The sequence below is a fragment of the Phalacrocorax aristotelis genome, chromosome 6, assembly GCF_949628215.1.
Source record: "Phalacrocorax aristotelis chromosome 6, bGulAri2.1, whole genome shotgun sequence".
In the NCBI taxonomy this organism is placed as follows: Eukaryota; Metazoa; Chordata; class Aves; order Suliformes; family Phalacrocoracidae; genus Phalacrocorax; species Phalacrocorax aristotelis.
Window position 1 is genome coordinate 13,919,781 of NC_134281.1, and position 24,533 is coordinate 13,944,313.

The 24,533-nt window shown below is 38.4% G+C and overlaps 1 protein-coding gene across 4 annotated transcripts in view; it reads left to right on the forward strand.

Moving 5' to 3' along the window:
- Window positions 1-23,361, forward strand: part of EEFSEC (eukaryotic elongation factor, selenocysteine-tRNA specific) — a 126,575-nt gene extending 103,214 nt beyond the window's left edge. For all 4 annotated transcript variants that reach the window (XM_075096033.1, XM_075096035.1, XM_075096034.1 and 1 more), the window contains one exon: window positions 22,591-23,361. In XM_075096033.1, the coding sequence (XP_074952134.1) occupies window positions 22,591-22,775 (185 nt within the window). In that variant the 3' untranslated portion in view covers window positions 22,776-23,361. The remainder of the gene's footprint in view (window positions 1-22,590) is intronic.
- The last annotated feature ends 1,172 nt before the right edge of the window (window positions 23,362-24,533 follow it).

The window sequence follows — 24,533 nt, forward strand, 5'->3', positions numbered from 1 at the left end:
TTTTTCTGTAGAGTGCACAGAGTGCAGGAACCACTTTTCCAGTATATGTGAGTGCTGGTCCCTCACACATAGAAAAGAGAGCATGGCGTGAGAAACAACTTCAAGGTTGGATTCAGAGGTTCTTGTGAAAGACTAGACTGTAGAAGTGACTAAGACAAAATAAGAGCTTCCAGACAACAGAAGAGTTAACTCCCTTAACAGGGTCACTTGGTCCTAACAGATTTTAAAAACAACCAACCCCATTTGCTTTATTTTGGGTGAGGTTGACAAATCTTATACAGTCAGGGAACTCCCTTTTCCAGACCAGTCACAGTTCAGTAATACATTTGCTGGTTTGTGGGTTTTTTCCCCTAAAAATAGAAATATCTATTTTGGTACAGAACAATACTCTGAGACTTTTGTTTCTGTATTTCCATGACTTCTGTTTATTTGAGTATAACTTGGGACTTGTCTGAAAAATGGAGCTGAGAATCATGGCTTTCTGGACATGCGGGTCCTCGTTGCTCATGACCATCTAATTTGTTGCTTAGATGAGGAAACTACTTACTTTTGTAGGACTGGTTTTTTGTACAAATGTTACACTGATAATAAAGACAAAGACATAGGAGTGACAAAAATACAATAGTCAGTGTAAGAATGAAGTCAAACAGCTTAGATGCTTAAATAACTCGCCACAGTCTGTGCCTATCTCAGTACAGAGTAAAGAGGTTAGGGCATGGCTTTTCGCAGAAGACTGTTGAGCTCTGGCAATGTACACATTATATGTGGAGTTCTTGTCTGGCATAATTCTGGGCAAAGCTGGACAGTTTGAATTTTTGTACATTAATATATGAATTCTATTGCTATATTCATTATGTAAACATGAATATAATGGACAGTAACAGTTTCAAGTCCTTTTGCCTGCCATTTTGTAGTGTTAGTCCTCCTGCTAGTGACTGAATCTTTCACAGGCAGATGGAGCTTATCCTTTTCTACCCCAGTGAAGGAATGTATTACCTATGGTCCAAAGACATGGAGCAGAGATTTAGAGAGATTAAATAAGTTGCAGTGCAGTGAAGAGAACTCTAGATTTTTTTGTTTACCCACTGGTATAAGACCATCTCCTGGACCTTTTGGAGTATGTTTGATTTTAGGTTAGTTACCAGGTCAGCCAGTAACCTGTTGTTATTGACTGTTGGTAATTTTTTTTTTTTTTTAATTGCTGGTCATAGTGGTGTGTTTTGATCCATTGCGTTCATTCTCAGATGGGGATTAATCTTCAGAAGAAAGCTGGTGGTTACCTAATTTCTAACACTTGTGAAACAGCCTGGAAAGGTAACTGAAAATATACTTTCAGGAAATATCTCATATTAGATTGAGATGTTCGCTGGATGATCTAATAATTCTCCTTAATTTCTAGAATTTTATAGTTGTAAGGATACAAAAAGATCAAGTTTTTAGCAAATACGTCTTTTCTCACTCACTCCTTCTGGTACCTTCTGAACATCATGTTGTGACAAGATATTCCCCATTTCAAAGCAGTTGATACACACCAGTGTTCCTGCCGCAGCAAGTTGATGCAACTGGCAAAGTTCTATAAGCCGTTCTCTGTTGCCCTTAGTGACACTTGATCTTTGGCTGTATAAGGTGAGGGTACCTTATAGAAGTGTGCTAAGGAAGATGTTCTATAGACAATGCCCTTTCTAAGTTTTAATGCAATGGAAGTAGCAGCTGTTGGCCTGTGTCACATGCCATTTTATATCAATCCTTTTTTTCAGTTAGGTTTTAAAGAAAAAAAAAGGCTAGTGGCAGGATTTTATCCTCCTTGTGAACGATTTTGGAGAAAAATACTTGAATATTGAATGTATGTATTCCACAGGTTCCTATAGACTCAAAAAAAAAAAAGAAAAAATAGAAAATTTCTCTTTCATGTAAGTTATAGAAGAAATGGGTGCAGATAGCTTTTAATTATTTTATCAAGATACTGTGGGCCAAAATGAGCCATAATGAGGGCGCAGGTACAGAAACTGGTAGTAGACATTATTCTTTATTTTCTAGAAAATATAAAGAACTTAGAGATCTGGGGTTTTTTGTTTGGGTTCTTTTTTAACAGCCACCTTGGAAGATCCACAGCCTAGGCAAGCTGAGAGGTACTTCTGATTCTTATTTGACTTTTGAACTCTGTATCTACACTTTCTCTTGTTGTGGTTTAAATTTCACATTGATCAAAAGTTAATGTTGCTTAAGGATGTAATTTACCTTTGTGATTCTTCTTGATGATGTATGGATGGATCAAGCACACGGGTTCTGATGGGAAAATATGAACTGCAGACATGAATTCATGCTTTGAAAGCAGAAGTAGTGAAACAATGAACAAATACAGCTTTAGGGGAAAAAATACACTTCTCAAGCTTTGTTGTAAAATAATTAGCCTTCTGTGATAGACATGGAGACCACAGAATAAGGACAGGAGCTGCTCAGTTGCCTGTGATTTGACTTAAAGTTTATGACCTTGAGTAATGTGCCTGCTCAACAGCACTTAACAAAAGCATATTTGAAATGTTGAACTCATGAATTATATCTCCAAGAAAAGCCTTTTTTTTAAATTGTAAAATCAGAAATAAATCAAGATCTTCCAACCTCAGCAGAGTTGTTTAAACATGAAATTAATAGGAACAGGCTGTTTCATCAACAATGACACTTTGTAAACTTAATACATAATATGTAGCTTTTCTTCAGATTAAAAAAGGGCTGCGTGTTTCAAGGTATTGTATAAAGAATTGTAGCATTATTAACCCCATTTTTTAAGTGGGGAAGCCAAACAAGCAAAACTCCCTAGATCTAGGTTTCTTAATTTCCAATGCAAATGCCTATCCACGAGGGCTTATAATACCTTGAGAGCAAATTGTATTACAGTTTCGGGGCTTCTGTAGGGCAGTACTTATTCATCTGGGTTTTTTTGGTATAGGTAACAGTTATTGGTTCAATTGTGTTCTCATTTCAACCATTTAATGTCTAAAATTACTCCCAATTTATACTTACAGAACAGGTAGAATCCAGTTTACTTTTGAAAGAACAAATGTACCATCCCTGCTACACGCAGCAGCAAGTGCTGGTGTCCCTTGCATAGAGCTGTCAACCCAGGGTCTTACATGGCATCAGAAAGCCTATTCTTTTTTATTGCTTAGTGAGTTTTGTTTTATTTGCCTGCTTTAGTAATATGTTGTTATTAATTTTTGTTTGGTTTTTTAAAAGTAGTTGGATAGTACTGTGTTGAAACTAAAACAGGAAATGCTTCCTTTGACTGTTCCAGTAGATGTTATGATTACTGTATAATAATGAAAATATAATTTTTGTTTTCTTGGCCTTTTACTTTCATTTTTCAACTTTTAGGGTATCAGATCTGATGCTTGTAAAATGTATAGAACGCTTCCGTTGAAAACTGGAAATTTCCCTGGAAAGCTGCATAGGTTTTTAGGTCACAAGAAAGTTTGAAATGCATAATGTCTCTGAACATTAACTTTTCACTTTATGCCCCTGGAACTTTTGAAGAGAGACTTGCATTTTTTGGCATTGGTCAAGTAGTCTGGTGTTCACTGACTTGCCATCTGTAGTGTCTTTGTGCTAAGTGTTCACCCTGGGGCACCATCTTATGTTTTATTTCACAGTTTCAGTTGTTGATGTATGGGCTCTTCTGTTAAATAACTTCTCTTTTCCATGCCATTATGCCTACATACTTTACTTGATTTGTGTTACATATGAAGTGTTTTCCCCCTGTTGTGTTTGGAACTGGTTTGTAATAGAGTTACTGTTGTGTAATTTTGACTGAAAGTTACAACTTTATCAACAAACTCAAAGTGCTTGTTTTGTTTAAAAATTTGTGTTTTCTGCTCATCATGAACTATTTATCCATTATGTGTGCTGGTCTTTATTGTTTAAATAAAACAAACCACTATTTCATATACGCTGTGCATTAGGAATTATTAAATATACATAATACTGCTATGTTAGAGCACTTACTGCTGTGAACACAAGTGAAGAGCTTTTGTAAACAATTGATTCAAAATTTTAAAAGAACACAAGTGCTGAGAAAACTATTGCACTCAACTATACTGTCACATTTCTGCAGATTAATGAGTTGCTGTTTATCTCACTGATAGTGACTGTCTGAATGCTCAAACCCCGTCACAAATGTGCTATAAATTCATAACCTTAGATCTCTCTTTAAATCCCAGTGAAGATGTTCTGTCATGCATATGATGTGCCAAGGAGTATATTTGCAGTTATTGAAGCTCAGCTGATAGGCCCTAACTTGCTTCTGTGTCTGAGCTGTAAAATGACAAATGGTTGAAAAATAAATCCTTTGTGCCAAGATCAGGGATTTCTGCCTGCAATTGTAGAGTGCTTTAGAGCAATTCAGGAAAATATTCAGATGTCAGCTGGAGAATACATTAATTCTCCTGAGTTCTGACTATTCCACCGGTCTGTGACTATACTTTTGTCACTGGTACTCATACTGTGCTCAGAGGTTCCCAGGCTCCTTGTGCTTTCTAGTCATCCTGCCTCTTTTACTTCACCCCTGCTTCGCTTATATTATTAGCTTGTGGCATCTATGATGAAAAACACTATGAAACTGAAGATAATTCTCTGGCCATTGCATCCTTTACTTAGGTGTGCCTGTGGTAGGCATGTTAGTGACATTAATCTGCTTGCAGATTTGGTGGTTGTACTTTCTATGAAGCATGCTGACTCTATTCTATTCTATCTAAATAGATAGTATTGTAATTAACAAATTCTTTCATTAATGTGTCCTGTTGACACTATGCCAAAAAAATTCCAGAAGCTTACTGAATTTTGAAATGCAGACTGGCCATGTTTGGCTTAGGAAGGCTGAATGCTCACGCCGTGCACATCGCTCTGATTCATGCTGGATAATGTTATGGTATTGAAAAATATGCAGTATGTTCTGTGTGCAAAACCATACACACAAGCACTCACACACTTTGTATATTGTGGCTGCACATCTTCAGCTTGTGTGGTATGATGTACACACTTGTGCACGCCCACACACTAAACCTTTGCAGGTCAAAAAGTGAGGATAAACTTTTGAACCCAGCTGCTTCCAAATTAAGTACATGTGCAGGGACCACCAGAGCTGGGGTTACTGTATTCCAGAAAAGTGCCGGACACTGACACCCACATATTGTACTGCAGGAGACTTCTTGTTCTTCCCTTACAGCCTGGAGGATGATGCCTTGAAAACACACTGCCCTCTTTGCCCTTTTCTTGTCACCAGAAAGGACAGGCAGGAGTTTGGTGACTTCTACCTTCGTTATGGAAATGGGACTGATACAGTAATCAGGATGCTGCATATGGAGCTTTTTAAATTACTGCTCTTCAGTCTTTTGTTAGCCTTCATTATTCCTGCAGATTTTTTTTTAGTCATAAAAATGACATTTTTAATACGCAGAATTAAAAAAAGGCAATATGAAGAATACATTTTTGTCAATAAGCTTTTACCTTTTAAACCAGTTATCTTAGTTTCTGCTCTAGGTATTTTAATTGAAGATTAACTACTGTTAAAGAGTATACAAATTTAGGTAGTATACATTTGGAGTAGTAAAATAAGACTGAATAAAAGGTGGGAATGAAGTGGCCTGTCCCTTGTAATTTTAGATTGCAGAGCACAAACTAACCTTCATTAGAAGTCAGCACAGCAGACTGACAGGTTCTCCTAATGTTAAGGCTTTTGTTTGTTTAGTTGGGGTTTTTTTTTGTTGCAGTGAAATTCACTAGAAGTATACTTTGGTGTTGCAAGTTGAGCAGGTCTCATCTGGGTGTTTATTTCTGCTGTCTCTTTTAATAAAACATTGTTAGGTTGAAGATGATGCATGTAAATATGAAAAAAAAAACCCACCCTAAAAGTAATTGCTATATCCTTCTCACTTCTGACTCACTGCAGAAATGATCTTGATGTGCTCATTGCTCAGTAGCTCTTTGCCTAGTACAGGAAATAAGTCTGGTTCATTCCTGTTTGCAGAACTTGGGTACCACACATGTTGTCTTAAGTATGTGCGTTTAAGGCATGGAGGCTGATTTTTCTTTTTTTGTTTGAGAGGGAGTTGAAGATGCTGCTTCATTCTAACCACCCACATCTCTTGGGCAGACTGCCTGGTTTCCTTCCAAAGAGTTAGGCTCTTATCTTCCCGATAGTATCGCATATTTCTTCCAAAGCATAAAAGGATACCTGTCCTGAGGAAAATCTTGTTAAGTCTTGCTGTTTAAACCTGTTTGGAAGGGAGTGCATCTGGTACATCTTGTAAAGACTCAGATTTTTCTTTCTCCTCAGAGTTTTTCTAGAGCTTGAATCTTAGCAGTGTATTAATGTAAAATTACTGTAGATCCATAGCCTTGATGAACTGTGTGTAAAAAAAAAAAAAAAAACAAAAACAAAAACCACCACCACTTTTATGAGTTCCCTCATCATCAGTATGCACAGTATGCAGGATGAGGGAATGCTGCTGCTGCTTCCATTTTGATCCATGAAGGCTGACGTAGCTTAACGAAGTGGGGCATGGGGTTGGCGTATGAACGTGCACTGAGACGTGCTTCCCCACTGGACTGCTTCCTCATGCGTTACCTGAGACGGCTCTACACCGTGCTGCTGTCTGCAGGGCACATAGAACTTTAAAAGGAGAATGTGACCTAATATTGTGGTGCATTGCAGACTTCCTTCTGCTCCAGCGTCGGCTCTTAAGGAGGGAAGGAACCTGGATAAGATAGGACCTCTGGCTTGACTTGACATGGTATGACAGTCTCTGTGTTGCTAGCTTTGTGCAGGCAAAACGCTTATCAGCTAGGGCTGTGTCCTTTATCCGTGACACTTTCCCAGTCTTCCCCTTTTCTTCAGTTTTTTTTGTTGTTGTTTTCTCCCTCATAAGGAGGGAGGGTTTCAGCCACAGATTTGCCATGATTCTGCTGCAAAATCAGTAACAGCTGTTGAAATTGTAAATGGCTTCTTGGTTGCTGTCACAGAACCTGCAGTTGATCAGCTCTGCCCTGAGCAATAAGTGGAGGCACCAGGACCACTGAGGCTAAATAGAGAGTAAGGGTGGAGGGAATTAAAACCCTGAGGCAGGGGTCTAAACAGAGAACACAGGCGCAGATGGGTATTGGAAGGGATACTGTTTCCTTTTATTGGACGTCTTTTTAGATGCTATGAAGTGCACATTTGACTGGAGCAGTATCATAATGGGAGCTAGGAGGAAGATGTAGAAGAGGTTTCGGAGACAAATTCATATTCAAATTACATTTTCTTATTTTTTATTCCCCCCTTAAAAAATCTAGTATTCTAGGAAAACTCAGTGGAGGAAAGATATTCCATGCTTTGGTAGGGTCACTCCCAAGCCATTTAGGTTGATAGGCTTAACTATATTCCTATGGTGTCTTCGAGTAAATTAGGATATTGTAAACACTGACATGTTTGTATAAGGCAAATGTTTAACAGTTATTTGTCAAGAAAAATAAATCCTGAGATGTGAGAACTACTCCTGAAATGGACTGTACTAGAACCCAAACTTAACGAAATAAACAGTCATCGTACAAGATGATGCCTTTGTGGTTTTGGTAATATGGCTAATTTATTTTTAACTTGTTTGTGTGTTTTGGCTGGTCATATTACAAAATCTGTAATCTAATTTTCTTCTCCTTCAATGCTGCCTTTTACTGCACTCACTAGAAACACCAGATTTATTTGTGGGGGGTTGATTTTTTACAAGGCAAGTCAAAGTGAGCTGGTGTGTTGAAAATGTGCAGTGACTCTTCAGTCCATGTCTTCAGTTAACAGAGCTGTGTTGACTGTCACAACACCTTGAGACACTAGTTGTGAACCTTTTCCCTATCACTGCTGGATTTGGACCCAGACGCTCAGATTGCCGTTGGTAGTGGGAATTTTTTAAGTTAGGTTTGCTGTAATTTATTCTCTTCCAGCCACTCTCCTGGCATCGGGATGCTTGTTACTAATTTCTGCTTCTGAGCCTTTTGAATTGCCTACATCTTATTTCTAAGTAATATCAGCACCTGGAAATTTCAGAAAAATGAAGAGAGTCTTTTTGGGGATGGCTCAGGAAAGCTGTCTCCTTCAGTCTTAAATACGATCTGCTTCCCATGGGCTTGGACAGAGGCTGTACCTGCATTTTCTGCTATTTTACTTGACTAGGTTTTAGAACAGACTGTGCCCCAGGAAGAGTGTAATGAGGAAGGAAACCCAGCCCTTGGGTGCTTGCCTAGAAAAATGGAAGTATCGCTGTGGCACAGATAGAGGTATTAAGTTCTTAGTATGTGCTAGGCCTGTGTCACTGTATCTCTGCAACTTGTGCTGTCTCATTTAAAGTCTGACTTGGTTTGCCTGCCCCTTTATAAACATATCACTGTTTGACTGTGTTTGACTTTGTCAGTGTTGCTCTTTATTTGGAGCCCAAATACTCTAATTATTAGAAAACATTAAATTTGGATTCAAAGGCTTATTTCTGGTCTTTGTGATTACTGAGAAAAAGCACGAAAAGATTGAACTGAAAGTCTTGATATTGAGAAGGGGAATATAATTTAGTTATCCCTTTAAAAATAATGCTTATATTCATTTTTAAATGTTCTTATTTGGAGGGTGGGCTGATGACTTTGCATTTTTGAAATTAATGATATTGAAGCAGGAAGAGTCCTGTTTTGCAAATCTTCACCCCTTTCACAATATCCAAAATCACTGGCTAATTTATTTCTGTGAGAACATTTTAAAATAGCAGTAGTTAAATAATACAAAGGCAATTAGTTAAGGCTCAATAGTGTTCAACCAGCATGTGTTGAATGGGGAAAAGCATAATGTCCTAATTAAAAGAAACGCAGGAAACTTAGTTATTGCAAAGTCTTTTTTCACTGCTAAAGGATTTGTGGGTGATTAAGAAATGTATAGACTTGAGTTTTTTTATTTTTTAAATAAAAAACAGATATGTGTCTTCATCCTTTGCTGGCTTGTTGACTTAATTTACTTAGATGGAATTTTTCAACATTTAAAACAAATTAAAATTTATGAATCATTTCTGCTTAAAGGCACAAGCTTTCATAGATACAACAGTTAAGACTTCTAACTAGTTACGTACATAAATACTGCTTTGGATATGTAAATTTTGTACTTGGTCCCTTAAATGCAGATGAAAGTTTTAATAGGTGGGATACAGTAGGCATTACCTGTTGTAAGGTAATTAATGTGCTTGAATAACTGTCTGTTTTAGCATTGCTTTGTCTCTCCGTACTGTTTCCTGCAAAAGCAGCGATTAGTTCATAGGACAGATGTGAAGAAAACACGATACCATGGCAGAGGGCGACAACATGGTTTGTAAAGCTGGTTTGTGCTGCCTTTGACACAGTCTGCAATTTCTTGATACTTGTTGAGAGACCTTTTTCAGTTTTGTTGTAGTGATCCGTATAAGCTCTTAAACTCTTAGGTTTTGATGCTTCTGCGCCTGTATGGTGTGACCCTGTTCAGGAGGGGGAGGTGTCATTTCACCCAGGGTGCATACGTATTAGATTAAGATCAACATTGTTTTACTCTATGGTAAATGCAGCATGTGAATTTTTTTAATTGCTTTAATTATTGTAGCCAGTTGACTGCCTGTGTACAGCTAAGCAGTTTGCTCAAACATTTTGTAAACGTGGCAGGCTTTATCATGAGGTTTTAATTTGAACTTTCCTGGAATTTGCTTAAAAATGTGACTCAGGGAAGGTAGGTGAACGTCAACAGAAAATAACTATCATTCCAGATGAACACGTATGTTCTTTTTCACATACGTTATTTCAAGCATATTTCAGATGGCTTGATGTAGTTCAGGATTTGTTCTGGAAGCTCATTTCTCCGTTGCTGTAATACCCATGCACCCAGTCACTGTCGCACAGCTCCGGGTACTGTGTTGGTGCTCATAGAATTGCCAGCCGTGGCTTGCTTGTTTCTTCTCTGAACTTTCTTTTTAAAGGAAAAGGGGGAGGAAGGGGAGGTGTTTGTAGCTATAGATGTGCACATGTGTATGCAATGCTGAGAACTAAAGAAGTTGCATTAGAATGTAAAAGTTTTAAGTAAAAAAAGTAAAATAGTAGGCAAATTGGGAAGTAAAGCAAGAGTTTGCTCTTCTGGATGTTACCTGCTAAGGCTGATTTGTATCATAGTGGACTTTCACTGAAAGCTGTGTTCATTTTTTGCAAAAGGGATTTTTAACAACACTGGAATTGTTGAGAGTGACTTTTACATGGGCCAGATAATTAGTGTTTGAAGCTTAACCAGACTACGCATCCTGTAACTATAACTGGAGAACATACAGTGCCTGCAAAAACAAACCTGTCCAGTTTTGTCCCTCGGGTGGCCTCTTCTGTACTTATTATTACATGACCCTTGCTTTTCTCGTGCAGCCTGCCTTCCATTTGACCAATATTCACCTGTGAACGGTCTTTCAATCTGGGAATCCCACCCAGGAACATATGCCCCATGAAGCTCCTGCATCTGTGGGTGTTTGCGTACTCCATTAACAACCTTCACCAATTTCAGTGTGCGCTGTTCGTCTTGGCAGTCTATGAAAGACACTGGGAGAAAAATGCAGTGTGGAGCTGCGACCCTGAAGAGCCGTTTTAGGAAATAAGTATATGAACAATAAAGGAGGAAGAACTGGCAAATATTTGAATTTGTCTTGGTAAAACAAAATTATAAAAATTTCCAGAGTCCTTTTCTGTAGAAAAAGTCGTAGAGAAGGAATTTATAGGTTATTAGAAGACTGAAAGCTTCATAGTAACCCAACATTCTCATACTGTTTCTTCTCCTCCAGCTCCCACAACATTTTATTTCCCTTGTAATAATTAGTTTGAACTTTCATCTGTTTCTGTGGATCAAGTAATTTTCTTACAACTTCAGGATTTTTTAATATGTTTTAAATCTTTCTTCTAAATAATTTTTTGTAACAAAAAAAGACATGAATACATTATAATTTCAATTTTCATAGTGTGTGAAAGATTTCTGCACTAGGTCTTTATTGTTTTTGAAGAATTCATCACCCTAGTTAAGAAGCTTAATATAAATTAAAGAAGGTATTAAGAAACATTAAGACATCAAAATGTGGAGCGTTCTTTTCCTTTCGATTGCTCCAAATGCAAACAAGTTGAATAAAATGCAATCAAAGGGCCTGTTTGGAGAACATTGAGTGGCTTTACAGCTGTGCTGTAGAGAACCTCTGGTAAGAGCATAATTCAAATAAAAAGGCCTTTCTTTCCTTCTCCTAATTCTCTTTGTTGTGGTGACAACAGAGTACAAGCCCGATAAAAATTTAATCACCTTATCTTTTTAAAGCAAATTGCATATTTGTTTACACACAATATACATAACATAAAAAAGAAAAAGCTGCTATCCAATCCCCCTCCCCCTTCTAATCGCATTAAAGTCCCTTGCCTAGAAGTTTAAAAAAAATTAAATGTTTTATTCTTTATTCTGAACTCCCATTGTTCAGGATTGCTTTATAAAGGCAGCCCAGGGGAAGATGAATATCGCCAATCTTAAACTCTGGACTAGTGCTGAGCAGCAGATGCCTGGGATACGTCAGCGGAGTTGGTCCAGCTTAACTGGCTTCTGTGGTGCCTACTCCACATCAAGAGTAGCAGGCAAGATGGGAGGATTACAGACAGGCCTGCGGATCTAGCACTTTGATTTGAAGCTGCTTTGTAATGAACTGCCTTTGATTCTGTGTCAGATCTGCAAACCTGAACTTTCTCCACATTGTATGCATTTCTGAAAGGCTGTTGTGGGAGATATCGTGTATTGGTACTGCTTTTGTTGCTGTTGTCTTTTCACTGGGCTGATGAAATTTTAGTCCCTTGTGTTGAATTCAAAACATGTTTTCCGTTGTTTCTCCTCACCTTAGAGTACAGAGCATGAGCACTGTTAGTTTTATTTATTTACTCTTTTACAGGTAGTGGGATACTGACAAAAAAACAATCAAGAGTGTCTTCTGGCCCACTGCTGAGTGGCTCTGGACTGAGAACTTCTTCCCTGGATATAAGTTTAATCCCAATATGATATTCTGCAGGTTTTAAAATTATGAAAGCTCATATGCTCAGTGATTCCTTGATCTATTTCTACATACCTCGTTGTACTCCATGGGATATTTTTGTGATTTTGTCCCTGTTGATTTGAAGATTTAATCAGTAAGTCCTTACCACTACAGTTAAACATGTGAAAGTCTGACCTGTACAAGAGTTGTCACAGACTCTCCCAAATTTTACTCATCGTGTTGATGTCTGCATGTTTCTTTCTTAGAGGTCTGGTGACAATAATTGTGGTTTTAAGACACTGTTCTTTGTTTTGAATGGTCTTGGATATTTCATGCTGACCTGCCTGTAATTTTTCTGTTGTTGAATTGTAACAAGAGCCTGTCTACATGCCTAGGCTTCCAACTATATTGCATGTATTTATATTAATAATTTGATGCCCTTATTAGTTCCATTGTTTTTTTCACAGTTGCTCCTGTTGTGCACTAGGCATTTTCCATGCAGTCAGTTTTTGTTTCAGGGAGTCTGAAGAATGTACAGATTAAAAGCACAGCATCAGTAGGGAAGTTGCCTCTCCCCTCCCTGTAGGTGTACTGGGAGAATGAGGATAGCACATGGGTGTGATCTCAATGGCTGTGTGGACCTTGAGTGGCCATCAAGTGAAAATAGAGTTTACAAACAATTGCTGGTATATCAGCTGGCATAATTGCAGCCTTGTTAATTTACTGAAAGCACATGTATAGCCCATGCAGGAATTAATTTGAAAATCCTTTTCTTTAGGTTAATAGGACAGTGTTGGATCTGAGGACAAAAAGATTACCTTAGTGGTCATCTTGTAGCTCTGCAAGTTGATCCATTGTATTGTGTGTACGCTTCATTTGCATAGCCTAGGCCCAGTAATCATGGTGCACTGGAGTCTTCCACATAACCTGTATTAAAGCTGGTCTCTGACATACAGAAACAAAAAATTGTGTAGAGTGTACAAGCTGTAGTTATGTTCCAGGAGTGTGAAGTATAAAGTCATCTTTAGCACAGTTGCCCTAGAAGGGCTTAGTCAACAAGTGGTTGTGGCACAGAACGTAAAAGCAGCTGAAATATTTGTTGGCCTATAAGACAAGGTCAGGTTTGGTACTTTCAACCTATTCATACTGCAGAATGGCCAACTAGGCAAGAAATTAAGATTGTGTTAAGAAATAAGTACATTGCTTTGTTTCAGAGCTGTTATATGGGACTGAAGGGTATGTTGGGTTAGGTGCTTTTTGGAAAACCCACTGTGGGAACTGCAGCTATCCTTCTAAAGTGTGCGTGGGCTTGTGTAGACTTACTTAAATAATATGGTTGCAGAGCAACAGTATGGTACGTGGTGGGGATTTAAGTGCAGAAATCTATCCTGCTACATGCCTTCAGATGACAGTGGTGCGTTTGTATCTGGTGTTTGATTATTACACTTGCTTCTTAAAAAAAAAAATAATGGGTCAAATGTGGTTATGTTACGTAAATTTAGGAAAATGGATAATGCATCCTTATGATCTTGCTGAAAATTGAAGTATAAAACTGTGAATGAATGGTGCACTCTCAGTGCAATGTGGTTATACTGGGTGTCCTCAGTGTAGATGACAAGTTTAGGACTAAGAGAGGAGAGGAGTGAGCAGGCTAGGCATGTATAGGGAAGTATGGCATTGATAACCGTTCAGCAGCCAGTAGATATGATGTGGTCCTGGAGCCTGTGCTCCATTTAGCAATATGAAAAATATCAGATTGAAAATCAAGACGCTGACTTCATGCAGAGAGTATGGCAGACTAATTAAAGAAAAAAATGTGTACCAATTGAGCCTATAAAACTCTTCCTGACCTTGAGAAAACTCCCAGAGAGCTGTGGGAAACTCCAGTCTGTCCCCTCTGAACTTTTTTGTGTTGTTGTTTAAATATAGTAACTGCTTTTTTAATTAAAAAGAAAAATTAGATGGCATTTCAAATTGTGTCCATGGTGCCTTGGGGACCTATTACAGTACAAATTACCCTATACTATTTAGTGAGGTCTTGTTTACTATTGTGTGAAGCGAGAGTTACCAGTGTAAGGATGTAGGACAAGAAGGGCCCTTCTTTGAAAGTCTGGCTCTGCACATGAAAGTGACGCCAGCAATTGGAAGCAATTTGTGGAATTGTTTGATTATATTAATTATGGCACCAGCAAACAGTGCTTGGGAAACAGTTTTGTTTTCTTGCATTCTTTCTTGATTGCTTGCAGCAAAAGCCAAGATACAAAATGTGCCTTTAAGGACTGCCGGAGAGCATGGTTCAAGCCATTGTGTAGAATTGGCACTGAGCTTGAAAGGGTTGTGTCCGGCTTGATGTGAGAGTTTTCCGAATACAGCTTCGGCCTGAACTTCACCTCGGTCAGCCTCTTCAATTGAAACAGCTTCTGTCTTCCTCATCAAGGAAGAGTAGCTCTTTCCCTGCTAAGTAGGAGCCCATAATGAAATCCATGTTATTTCCAGTAGTACCATCTCTTATAATAGTGTCCAAACTCTTGTATAAACTTAACAAATTGATACACAAGACTTAGTTCAGTTCACCACTGAACTGCAGCCTTCTGTGATGTGGTATGGGGCAGCTGTTCCCCAATTTATGGGAAAATGTTTTAGTAATTAAGGATTTCCAAACAGAGTCTACCAAGCCGAGACTGCAGGAATTACTCTGCTGATGCAGGCTGGCTGTGACAACAGCATTTGGTCAGGACGTGGGGCAGTCTACTTCTACTCAAAGTAGCTGTAAGACCTTTTTTCTTTTTTCTGGTTTCTGTCATCAAACAATGAGTTATGGATATTTTGTGCAGATCCCAAGTACCATCCTGGGGTATCAGTGTAATTCTCATTTGGAAGGAAGGAATCTGCTTTCTGGTCTTTTTGGAGGTTGATTGCTTTCGCTGGCCAACTTCATGCTGTAGTTCTATTAATAGTCACAAGCCAGGTACGGTGATAATAGCAGGTCTTGTATTAGCCAGAAATGAAAAATGAATCTACCCTGGAGTTTGAAACTGTAGCAGAATATCTGAGAGAGCTGACAAGAGTTGTGGGAAAAGGTGGTGTGAATTCAAAATAGAATTACTGGAGAATTGCAAAGGGATTTACATAAGTAACATTCATTGCCTGATCTGTGAAAGTAATTGAAGCTCAAATCCTGAGCTCCTGTGGGTAGCAAGGAAAGGAGTATCCCTTGTTTCTTGAGTGAATCTCTGGTCAACTATGACATTGAAGTTGTCTATGTAATCATATTATGCTTGTTATGATTGTGATGAACATGTAGGAGCAGAGTAGATTGGCTCCTGTAGGAGCACTGTACTTAAATCTTTTGGGTAGAAAGGTTGGTAGGTGTTGATGTATTGACCCTGATGTCAGGTAGAGAATTTCTACCTGATCCCAGGCTCCAGATAGTTCAGGACACAGTTTTCATCCCTGCTCTTTCTGAAGCACCATATATTAATGTCAGGCAGATGGGATGCCAAGTTAGATAGGGCCAGCAGTCTCTAGATGACCAGTTGTCCAGCCGAGTAGATGTGGTGTGGCACATCTGATGTTCCTATTACAGTGTTTATGGGCAGAGTAACATGATACTTCTGTTCTTGGAAGTCTTACAAAGATGTTCTTTTTCCTGATCAGCTCAGGTTTGGTTTTTTTGTTTATGTTTTTGTTTTGGTTTGGTTTCCTTGGTTTTGCTGGGATATTGAAGGAGAAAAATGACCACCTTAGCTTGAACAAAATCAGAAGGTAGGATTTTGGATATCTTTAGCAGAGGAGAAGCAGAGTTGCTACCTAGTACATTAATGTAAAGAGTTCAAGCAACAGGATGCTACATTTTGTTATTCTTGTCCTTTCTGTCTGACTGTAGAGATAACTGTAACAGGAAGGGCTGGGCAAATTGATCCTCTGATTTTGGGATGCTTCTGCTTTTTGTTTGAATCAAAACTTCAGAACTGCTGTCATGTTTTGGGACTAAGTGGAGAATAAGTGTGTGCTTGCTAGTGTATTGTGGGACTCAGAGCCAACACTTGTACCACTGGCATTTCTCTTAATTTTGTCAGAAACCAGTGATAGATTTTTTATTCTTGATTTCAAGTTGATTAGAATCTGAAGCACGTAAGTGATGTATTTGAGCTTTGTTACCCTTCTTTGAACACAGGTAAATATAGGGTTTTTTAAGTCTTAGATGAATATATGTAGCTGTTGTAAGGAAGAAAAATGGAATTAGTTTATAATTGTGTTGTGCTGAAGTACTGGATTCTCTACTCGTGCAGTACTGGTAAAAAGTTTCTATTTCCTTTCAAAGGTCTGTCATTGCAGTAAGCAGGGGGAGAAACTGGTCTTTGTCCACTCTCAGGCGCAGCTCCTCTGCATCAGACTGTGCAGGGAAGTCTCCATCCGGGGCTCTAATTATTTCTGAATTTCTGGTCAACCAGCTTTTGCGCTCTCTGGTAGCAGGACAGTTGATGCAGGCACACACTCCTTAACTATGTAATGAGGGTTCAGGCTCTGAGGGTTCAATTTAAGGAAATCCTGAAATTGTGAAAACCAGCTGTTACGAATAATCCATTGTGAGTGAGGATTATCCCTAACCCTTTGCCTCTTTCAAGTTTTGCTCTTTTTTCCCTTCACTCAACAAGAAAGAAAAATGTCTGCCTGTCATATTAAGAGTTACATTTGCCTTGGCTAAAAATTATTTCCAAAATCAAATGTGCTATGTTAACTTGTTCTCTGGTGTTCAGTCAGTTTTTAGCATTTGAACATTGACAGGAACAAGAAATTGCAGGTGGTTGAGTCTTCTACCTGCAGTGTTCAAAAGAAGTGAATAGGATATTTTGTTTACAGAAGGGAATAACAAAGTTCAGTTTCCCACTGAATCTCTGCTCACAAAATCCTGAATGGAATGTCTAAGAATGGAAGAATAGTCTAGGAATTTCCTAATATTGAGTGTAAAAAGGAATATTTTCTGTTCCAGCAAAAGCTACTGGTGTAGCCTCAAGGAGGTTTTTTTCCTAATGTGGTGGTAAGAATCCTGAGCGAGCGCTTTCCCAGCAAACCGTGGCAAGTACCATTGCAGGTAGCTGGTGTAATGCATTTGCTGATTTTTCTATTGGTAGGATGAACTTTTAATTTTGACCTGAAAGCAAAGTTCTCATGAATCAGGAGACTTAAAATCTTTTAATATGATTTTTTTTTTCCCATTACAATTTTTAATGCTGTAAGGAAACTGTGTAATCATGCATGCAAATACCTTCAGGTTCACCGGTGTTAGCTAGGGTAGTTAGCAATAGGCTTTTTTTATAAGTGTTCATATGAGAAGGGAGTTGTTGAAGTTCAGCAAAATAAATTATTGTCCTTGGCTATGCTGGAGAGCATGCCCTGCACCTGTATTATTACACCTGTTTTCAATGATGTGTGTATCAGTTGCTTAAAATTACTCCTGTCTCTGGCTGGGTTACGAGGAGATACTGTGTTATCTTCCTTCTCATCTACAATGTGTCTGGCATTTGGTCTCTAAAATCTTCCATTCAAACACAGAGTTTCATTAGCTTTGAAGGAGACAGGACTATTCCTAAATATTGAAGAGATCTGTGGAGATAGGAAATAGAAATATGGAGATGGGAAATCTTAAAATTAAAGTTGGAAAAGGAAAGAGAGGTATAAAACTCCTGAAGGGCAGACTAGCAAGTGGAATTAAGAGTCAAGGAAGGAGGAGCTGGACTTAGGAGGAAGAGCAGGGACCACCCTTGGAGACCTTATTAAGGAGCAGAAGACTAACAAGCCAAAAAAAAAAAAAAGGAGGATGTTTGATAAGGAATGACAGTATTAAGTGGAGGACGATGTGAACTGGGGAAGTTATGTAAAAGGTAAAGTAGGATCTAAGCTTACATTTTTATTTCAGCTGTTACCTGTCTATGGGGGAAAAGCTCAGCAGTGCTCCTGCATCATGCCATTGCATTAGCAAAAGGAATCAGAAGAGCAGATATTGTATCAGTTCTTGTTGTTCTTCCAGCTAAAGTAGTAGTAGTAAAAACAAAGCAAATGTAAACTGTGCTGGTTATGGACATTTATATGCTCTACGTGTTTGTTGTGATTTGTCTACTGGCCAGCACTCCCCAGCAGTCTGGTATGGAGACTGTCCACGGGCCTGACGCAGCGACCACCAGGGTCAGCAGGAGGGTATTTATCCTGAGGCTTTGCTGAGTCCCTGTTACAGGGAGGCCTGATTAATGTAAGGAGAAAATGAAGCATTAGAGAAACTTTAAAACTCATGTAGATATGATTATCTTCAGGGGAGAAGCAATATTTTTCCATATTTATACGCAAGGGGTCCCAAATTCTACAATGTGACATTTCTGTATGAAGCTATTGAAATCTGCATGTTTCTATGCAAACATCTTGCATGAGTAATTGTAAAACTCCAGGCTGTAGTGCATTTAACTACATAAGATACTGCAAATCACTAAGCAGCTAGCTTTTTTATTTGTAAAAATCATGTAAAAATATTGTATTTATCCTTTATGTTGTGTGTGTCAAACTGTTCTTAGACTTGGAAAGTATTATTCCTGATGAGGTATTGCTTTTCACTTGAATTTGAAAATAATTCACCTCTTTTTTTTTTTTTTTTTTTTTTTTTCATTTATAAATGGCTCAGTTTGTATTAAATACTTGAGACCATGCTGAGGCAAAGGATATTATGTTAAGAGTCTGTATTTTTATTTGTTAATTATTAACAGTAGTTGAAACTAAAAGAATAAAGTGGATTAAACTATTGTACAACTAGATTTTCATATCTAACCTGGGTTAGTTGATGCTACAAGTACGTTTTACATAAGATCTGTCTGGGCACTTCTTGTTACAGACATGGTTATGATGGGTGGGAATGAATTTGCTAAGCTTTCAGATGTCTTATGTGCCTCTGAGGACTGCCCATTAATAATATTAATACATAGGTATTTCCCACTGTTGTATGGAAGGCATTTCTTAGAACTTTGAAGCTAAAGTCTTTTTTCAACACACGGACCTTTTCAATTTAATCCATTAGCAACTTGGCAAAATAAAGTAATTGTCCAACAGAGGAAGAAAAAAAAAATCTATTAACGTTTGCTACAAATCCGAGTAGTACAGGCAGCACTTAATTAATGGAACAGATTTCTCACTATGTATTCAAGCTAACATAGCTATTGTTCAGGAGAGATTAGACCCTTAATGTAAGTAAGTTAAACTAGACCTCCATCTAAAAATATCCGTCATTTCAGCTATTAAAGGTCTGATGTCTTCTTCGGTGACAGATATATTTCCCTTCATTTCCTTGGTTTTGTAAAATGTAAAGTATGCATTGTGTGTAACGCGAGAAATCTGTGGAGGTAGATGAAACCCCGATTGTGCCTCCCTGCCTGTCTCTCCCTGCCTGCTCCTTTGTGCTGCTCCCTAACACAGAACCTCTTCAGCCCTTAGACCTCCTGGCACCAGAGCAGAAAAACAGAACATGCCATTTGTTAGGGTACGATGCCAGCTACCTAATCTGTTTGCAGAATGAGGGCCATGGGATCTCATTAGGTAATTAAATTGTGAATTTAATAATACCTGAGCTGCCTTTGGCTGTCAGCCCGTCATTTCCCTGGTAGGAACTACTACGTTCTTCCATTTCTTCTGTAAACTTTTTACCCATAATACTGTATTTGAATCCAAATAGGTGTTAAGGGCTGCAGGTGAGCTATATCTTTACTTCTTCATATGTGGGAGTTAGTGATAGGGTGGAGAAGGTGAGATCGCTCAGTTTTAAATACATTTCCCCCCGTATAGTTCCATGTACAGCACAACATTTTTTCTTGAAAATGAAGTTTTTCAAACATGAGATTCTTTGTTTAAACACCTAAGATGACGTAGTGAGTTTCAGATGTGTCGGGCAGTCCAAGTGCTCATTGATGTCCCGGGCAGTTTTTGAAGCTTAGTTTATCCAAAGCGGTTATTTCATCCTCATGGCTGGAGTTCCCCAACTTGCTGCTGCAGCGGAGTGTGTGCTCCAGGGCGAGAGGCTGATCTGCCCGGGGGGCATCACTGCCCTGCACCCTGTGGGCTGCAGACAGGGTTTGCACGGGCAGCCTAGGTGCCTCGCTTCAGATAACCACAGGGGAAATTTTGGCTGCAATTTTAATGCCACACCTCCTCACTTCCTATCTCCTTTCCGCCAATTAGCATTTTTTGGAAATTAGAGACTTGTAAAGCCGACTAACATAAATATAAGTGTTTTAGGATTTGTTTGCTTTAATTAAAGTGTGTCTTTCTGAAAGGATTTAGTTAAACATCGTCCTTAAATAGTAATGTGCCAGTAACAGCAACGTTAGTAATAGTGATAAGACTCAGAAAGGGAAACCGACTAGAAAACAAAACTAAATGTTTCTTTGTCGAAAAAATAAATGGTCTTCCCAAGAAAGTGGAGGAAACCTTGTTCAGGGACACTTAAAATTAGGTTGATCAAGAGAGTAGAAAATGTACAATATGAAATAAAGCCCACAAAGAGCGTGGGACTATTGTTCTTGTTGTGGTTTTTTTCCCTCTTTTTTTACTGTTGCTGTTTTTTCCTAGCAGTACCCAAGATGTTCTCAGAGCTTTTCAGATAGGAAATAAGTTGCTTTTCATGTAATGATAAATTATTTTTCGTAATGAAGGAGTGATTGTAAGGGTAGTGATATTAATGGGATTTATATGAAAGCATCCAATTAAAAAATCGAAACAGCTGTATCAAGCATGACTGTACAGTGTAATAAAACCATATAATAAATATGTGGTCAGGCCATACCGTATTATCTAGTTTGATTAATTGAACCTTACATCTGCAATGATAGTCATTATCAGACTTCTCAACCATCAAGGAAAAACAGTCTCAATTATTTTCACAATGAAATAATCGTTGCTGCCATCTGAAAAGAGAAAATGGCTGCTGCCTTGACTGTGAAATACAAGATCTTGCAGAACTATGCAAAGTTGATTTTGATTGACGCTGGGCTTCTGCAACCTTAGTGAAAATTGTAGTTTATTTAGTTATATATGTAATGTGTTGCTTTTCTCTTGTGCTCTTGCATTTTTTTATAAAAAGCAAGACCCCTCTATCTCCAACAGTCTCCCCATGGCTGCACTGTGGGGCATTAGGGCTGTTTCGTAACCCATGGTTATGAACTGGAAAATCGGCAGTTTCCTGGTTTTGCTTCAACACTTATTTTCCTGCCTTCCCTTCCCTTTGCTGCGCAGTGGGGATGCCACCTGGAACAATTTGCTACCTGACACAGCAAGATGAGGAGGTGGGCTCTAGTGCTGTGTCCCCCTGCAATCAGCTGTAAGTGCCTCTAGATGTGTCTGTGCTGGAGCAAATCACCTGTGCTTGTAGACCTCCTGTCTCCAGTAAATCATAAGCATCTCAATCTTTTTGTCAGGCTGTGATATGAGAATCCACATCTGAATTTCAGTATGAGGGGAGAGAAGCCGATTAAGTGTTTGAGATAAGGTTATGTGACACCACAGCTTAAAAATACCTGAACTGAATTTGGCCAAATGCCTGTGAACCACATTGCTGTGTATTCGGTTGGCACTGAATAAGCCTCCAAGGAGTTTGCTGTCTTCTGCTTTACGAAAGCAATTCTTCAGGAGTGGTCTTTTCAGAGCTGCATCTCTCTTGTTTTACAGCATTTCGCTATCATGCATTTCTTATCTAACATGTCACGAATGTGTCAAGTTAAAACATAAAAGTGTAATAAACCCTAGCCATTTAAGAAGAAAAGGACAAATACTTTTGTTCGGTACCAATGTCTGGAGAAAGACTTAAGTTGGATCCCCAGAATCCTACACAGGTTAATTCTAGTTCTTCTAAGAAGTGACAGTTTAAACCCTTAATAATTACTGTGTTTTAGCAAAAACAAAACAAAACAAAACAAAAAAACCCCAAAACCAATCAAACAAAAAAAAAACCCAAACAAACACAAAACTGTATAATTTGTTAAAATCTAAGCAGTGTGCTTCTAGCAGGTCTGGGAAATAAACTAAAGACATTCAAGAACCTTCTGACTCTTATGACTGTCATTTGAGTGTTTTACCAGTTTTTGTTTTTCATTCATGACTTGTATTTTTATAAATATTTTTAGTGATGAGAAGAAACTTTGGGAGGTGTGTGTAAATAATAGGAAAGGTCTGCTGGATAAAAGGCTTACACCGGACAAGTAGGTCTGGCTTGTTTAGATTTTTGCCTGTGTTCAATGCTTTAAAAGCTGTATCCAGCACACTGCACTGGATTTGGGGTATTGCTTTTGTGAACTATGTTTGAAGGCTGTTATTTTTGGGTTTTATGTGAGTTATCATATTCAAGATCCTGTGATGCAGAAATGTGGCTTTCCTAAAGCACCCAATTTACTTTATTTTCTTTGGTTGATTTCAGAAGTATACTTGCCTGTTCATTATTTCCAGTTATACTGAAATGTGATGTTGAGCATATTTGTCATGTGCATTATTTTTTTTTTTATAGATGGGCTGAAGCCAGATACCAAGATGCTTCTTACTGTTGCCTCCAAGAAGAAATCTAAGGCAGGGAAGGGGGATACAACCAAAGAGGATGAGAGCAGCAAGAATGATTCAGCCCAACCTGTGACCATCTCTCTGGTCTTTAAAAGATATGTCTTTGACACACAGAAGAAAATGATTCAATCCTGAGAAGGCAGAGGCACCTCTGATCGTAACTGAAAGACCAGAATCTGAAATGAATTCAGGTGGAATGTGTTTCTTGTCTGAACACATTAGACCTGTTCCTTCCTCACAGACAGAGCCTGGAAGTTCCTGCTGACTATGTGCCCCCTTCCAAAATCTCTGCAATCTGGTTTTGTTCTGTTAGAATCTGCTTATTTTTTATCTTTGCAATGTGAATCTTTACGGCCTCTCAGAGAAATGTCACCTGCCAGATGAGCACATTCAGGTGTGCGTTCTAATAGCAGTGTTTTTCTGGAGAATTGGTTGAGGTTTCTCTTGATTTAGAAGTTTTCCGCCAATATTAATCTAAATCTAGTCAAGATGTGAATTTTATGCAACCCACAAAGTGAAGCTGATTAGTCTAGGTTTACTTCCCCAAGCAAAGTGGGGGACAGAAAGCACACAGGATAATAGGTGAAACCTAAAATGGATGTTTCACATTCCTTCAGCTGCAGCTATGGAAGATGCTATCTGAGAAATTGTATGGATCTTTTTCATAAATATGATTTATATCTAGAAATGTTTTTCATATTAAACATAATGATGCATGTAACTGAAAGTCTTAATTGTTCTGTTTGTTGTTCCAAAGGTTCAGAACTGATCTTCGGTGACATTTTATATAGCTTTTCTGAATTTCCTGCCTGTTCTGCGGTGAATCCTACTCCAGAATTGTTTTCTTTTTTGTAACCAAAGTCTCTTTTGTGTGTGAAAGAAAAAGTTGCCTCTGGAAATAGTCAAGAGCTTTATTTCATTAAAATAATGATAGAAGATTGCAATATAAGCCTTGTAAAATTAATATCTCCAAGATGCTTTAGAAACTGTTAGTTGTTTAATAGAGATTTGATGGCTGCTTTAGTTCTTTCTTTCAGTTTCATGTTCTAGGCTCATAAAAAGGAGACCACTGGTAATATCCCTTCTTTGTTATTTACGAAGCATAGGACACCTTAACATGAAAGCTAAGAATAATTCCAGAGGTATGAAAGCTGCGATCTGGAACAGAAATTTGACTCAGTCTTGGCAGCATGGAAAATGTTAGTTCCTGCCTTTGGAACAAAAAGAGAACTCGTGCTTATTGATGTGACCCATTCACTGAAGCCAGCCATAGAAGATGACCACATGTATAATGTAAGTGCATTAGGTGCACATGGAAGTAAATAACTGTAATAGATTGGTACTCTCATTCTTACTAATCATATTATTATAATTAATAATAATATAACACTCAGTGTTATTAGTCAAATATCCATTGATGGGCATGAGTCATGCTAACGAGATCCTGATTGCTTCAGTCTTTTTCTTTTCCTTTTAATTTCCAGATAACCAAAGTTGGCTACAAATGGCTAACATATCAGCTATTGAAAGGATGTTTACAGCTGAACAGTCATGAGACAGGGCACGTCTGGTGTCTAAACTGGGTTGATGGTGCCCCTTTAAATCAGAACAGAATTAGCGCTTTGTGGAATAATCCCAAACAGTTTCTGCTGAGTGAGTCCCAGAAAAGCTTTAGCACATCCCTTAAGATTATGGGGTATGCTTTCAGAGTGATCCCAGAGGAATTAGGCAGGCAACTTCAGCTATGGCTTAATGTGACTTGTGCTGCCAGCCTTGCTGGAAAATGTATCCTATAATGAAAAAAAAAAAGGCATTTCACACCCCTGTCACCTCTTCTTCCCCATGTTTTCCTCTTCCCAGACACCCCCAAAGGCAGTCTTTGGGAAGAATATT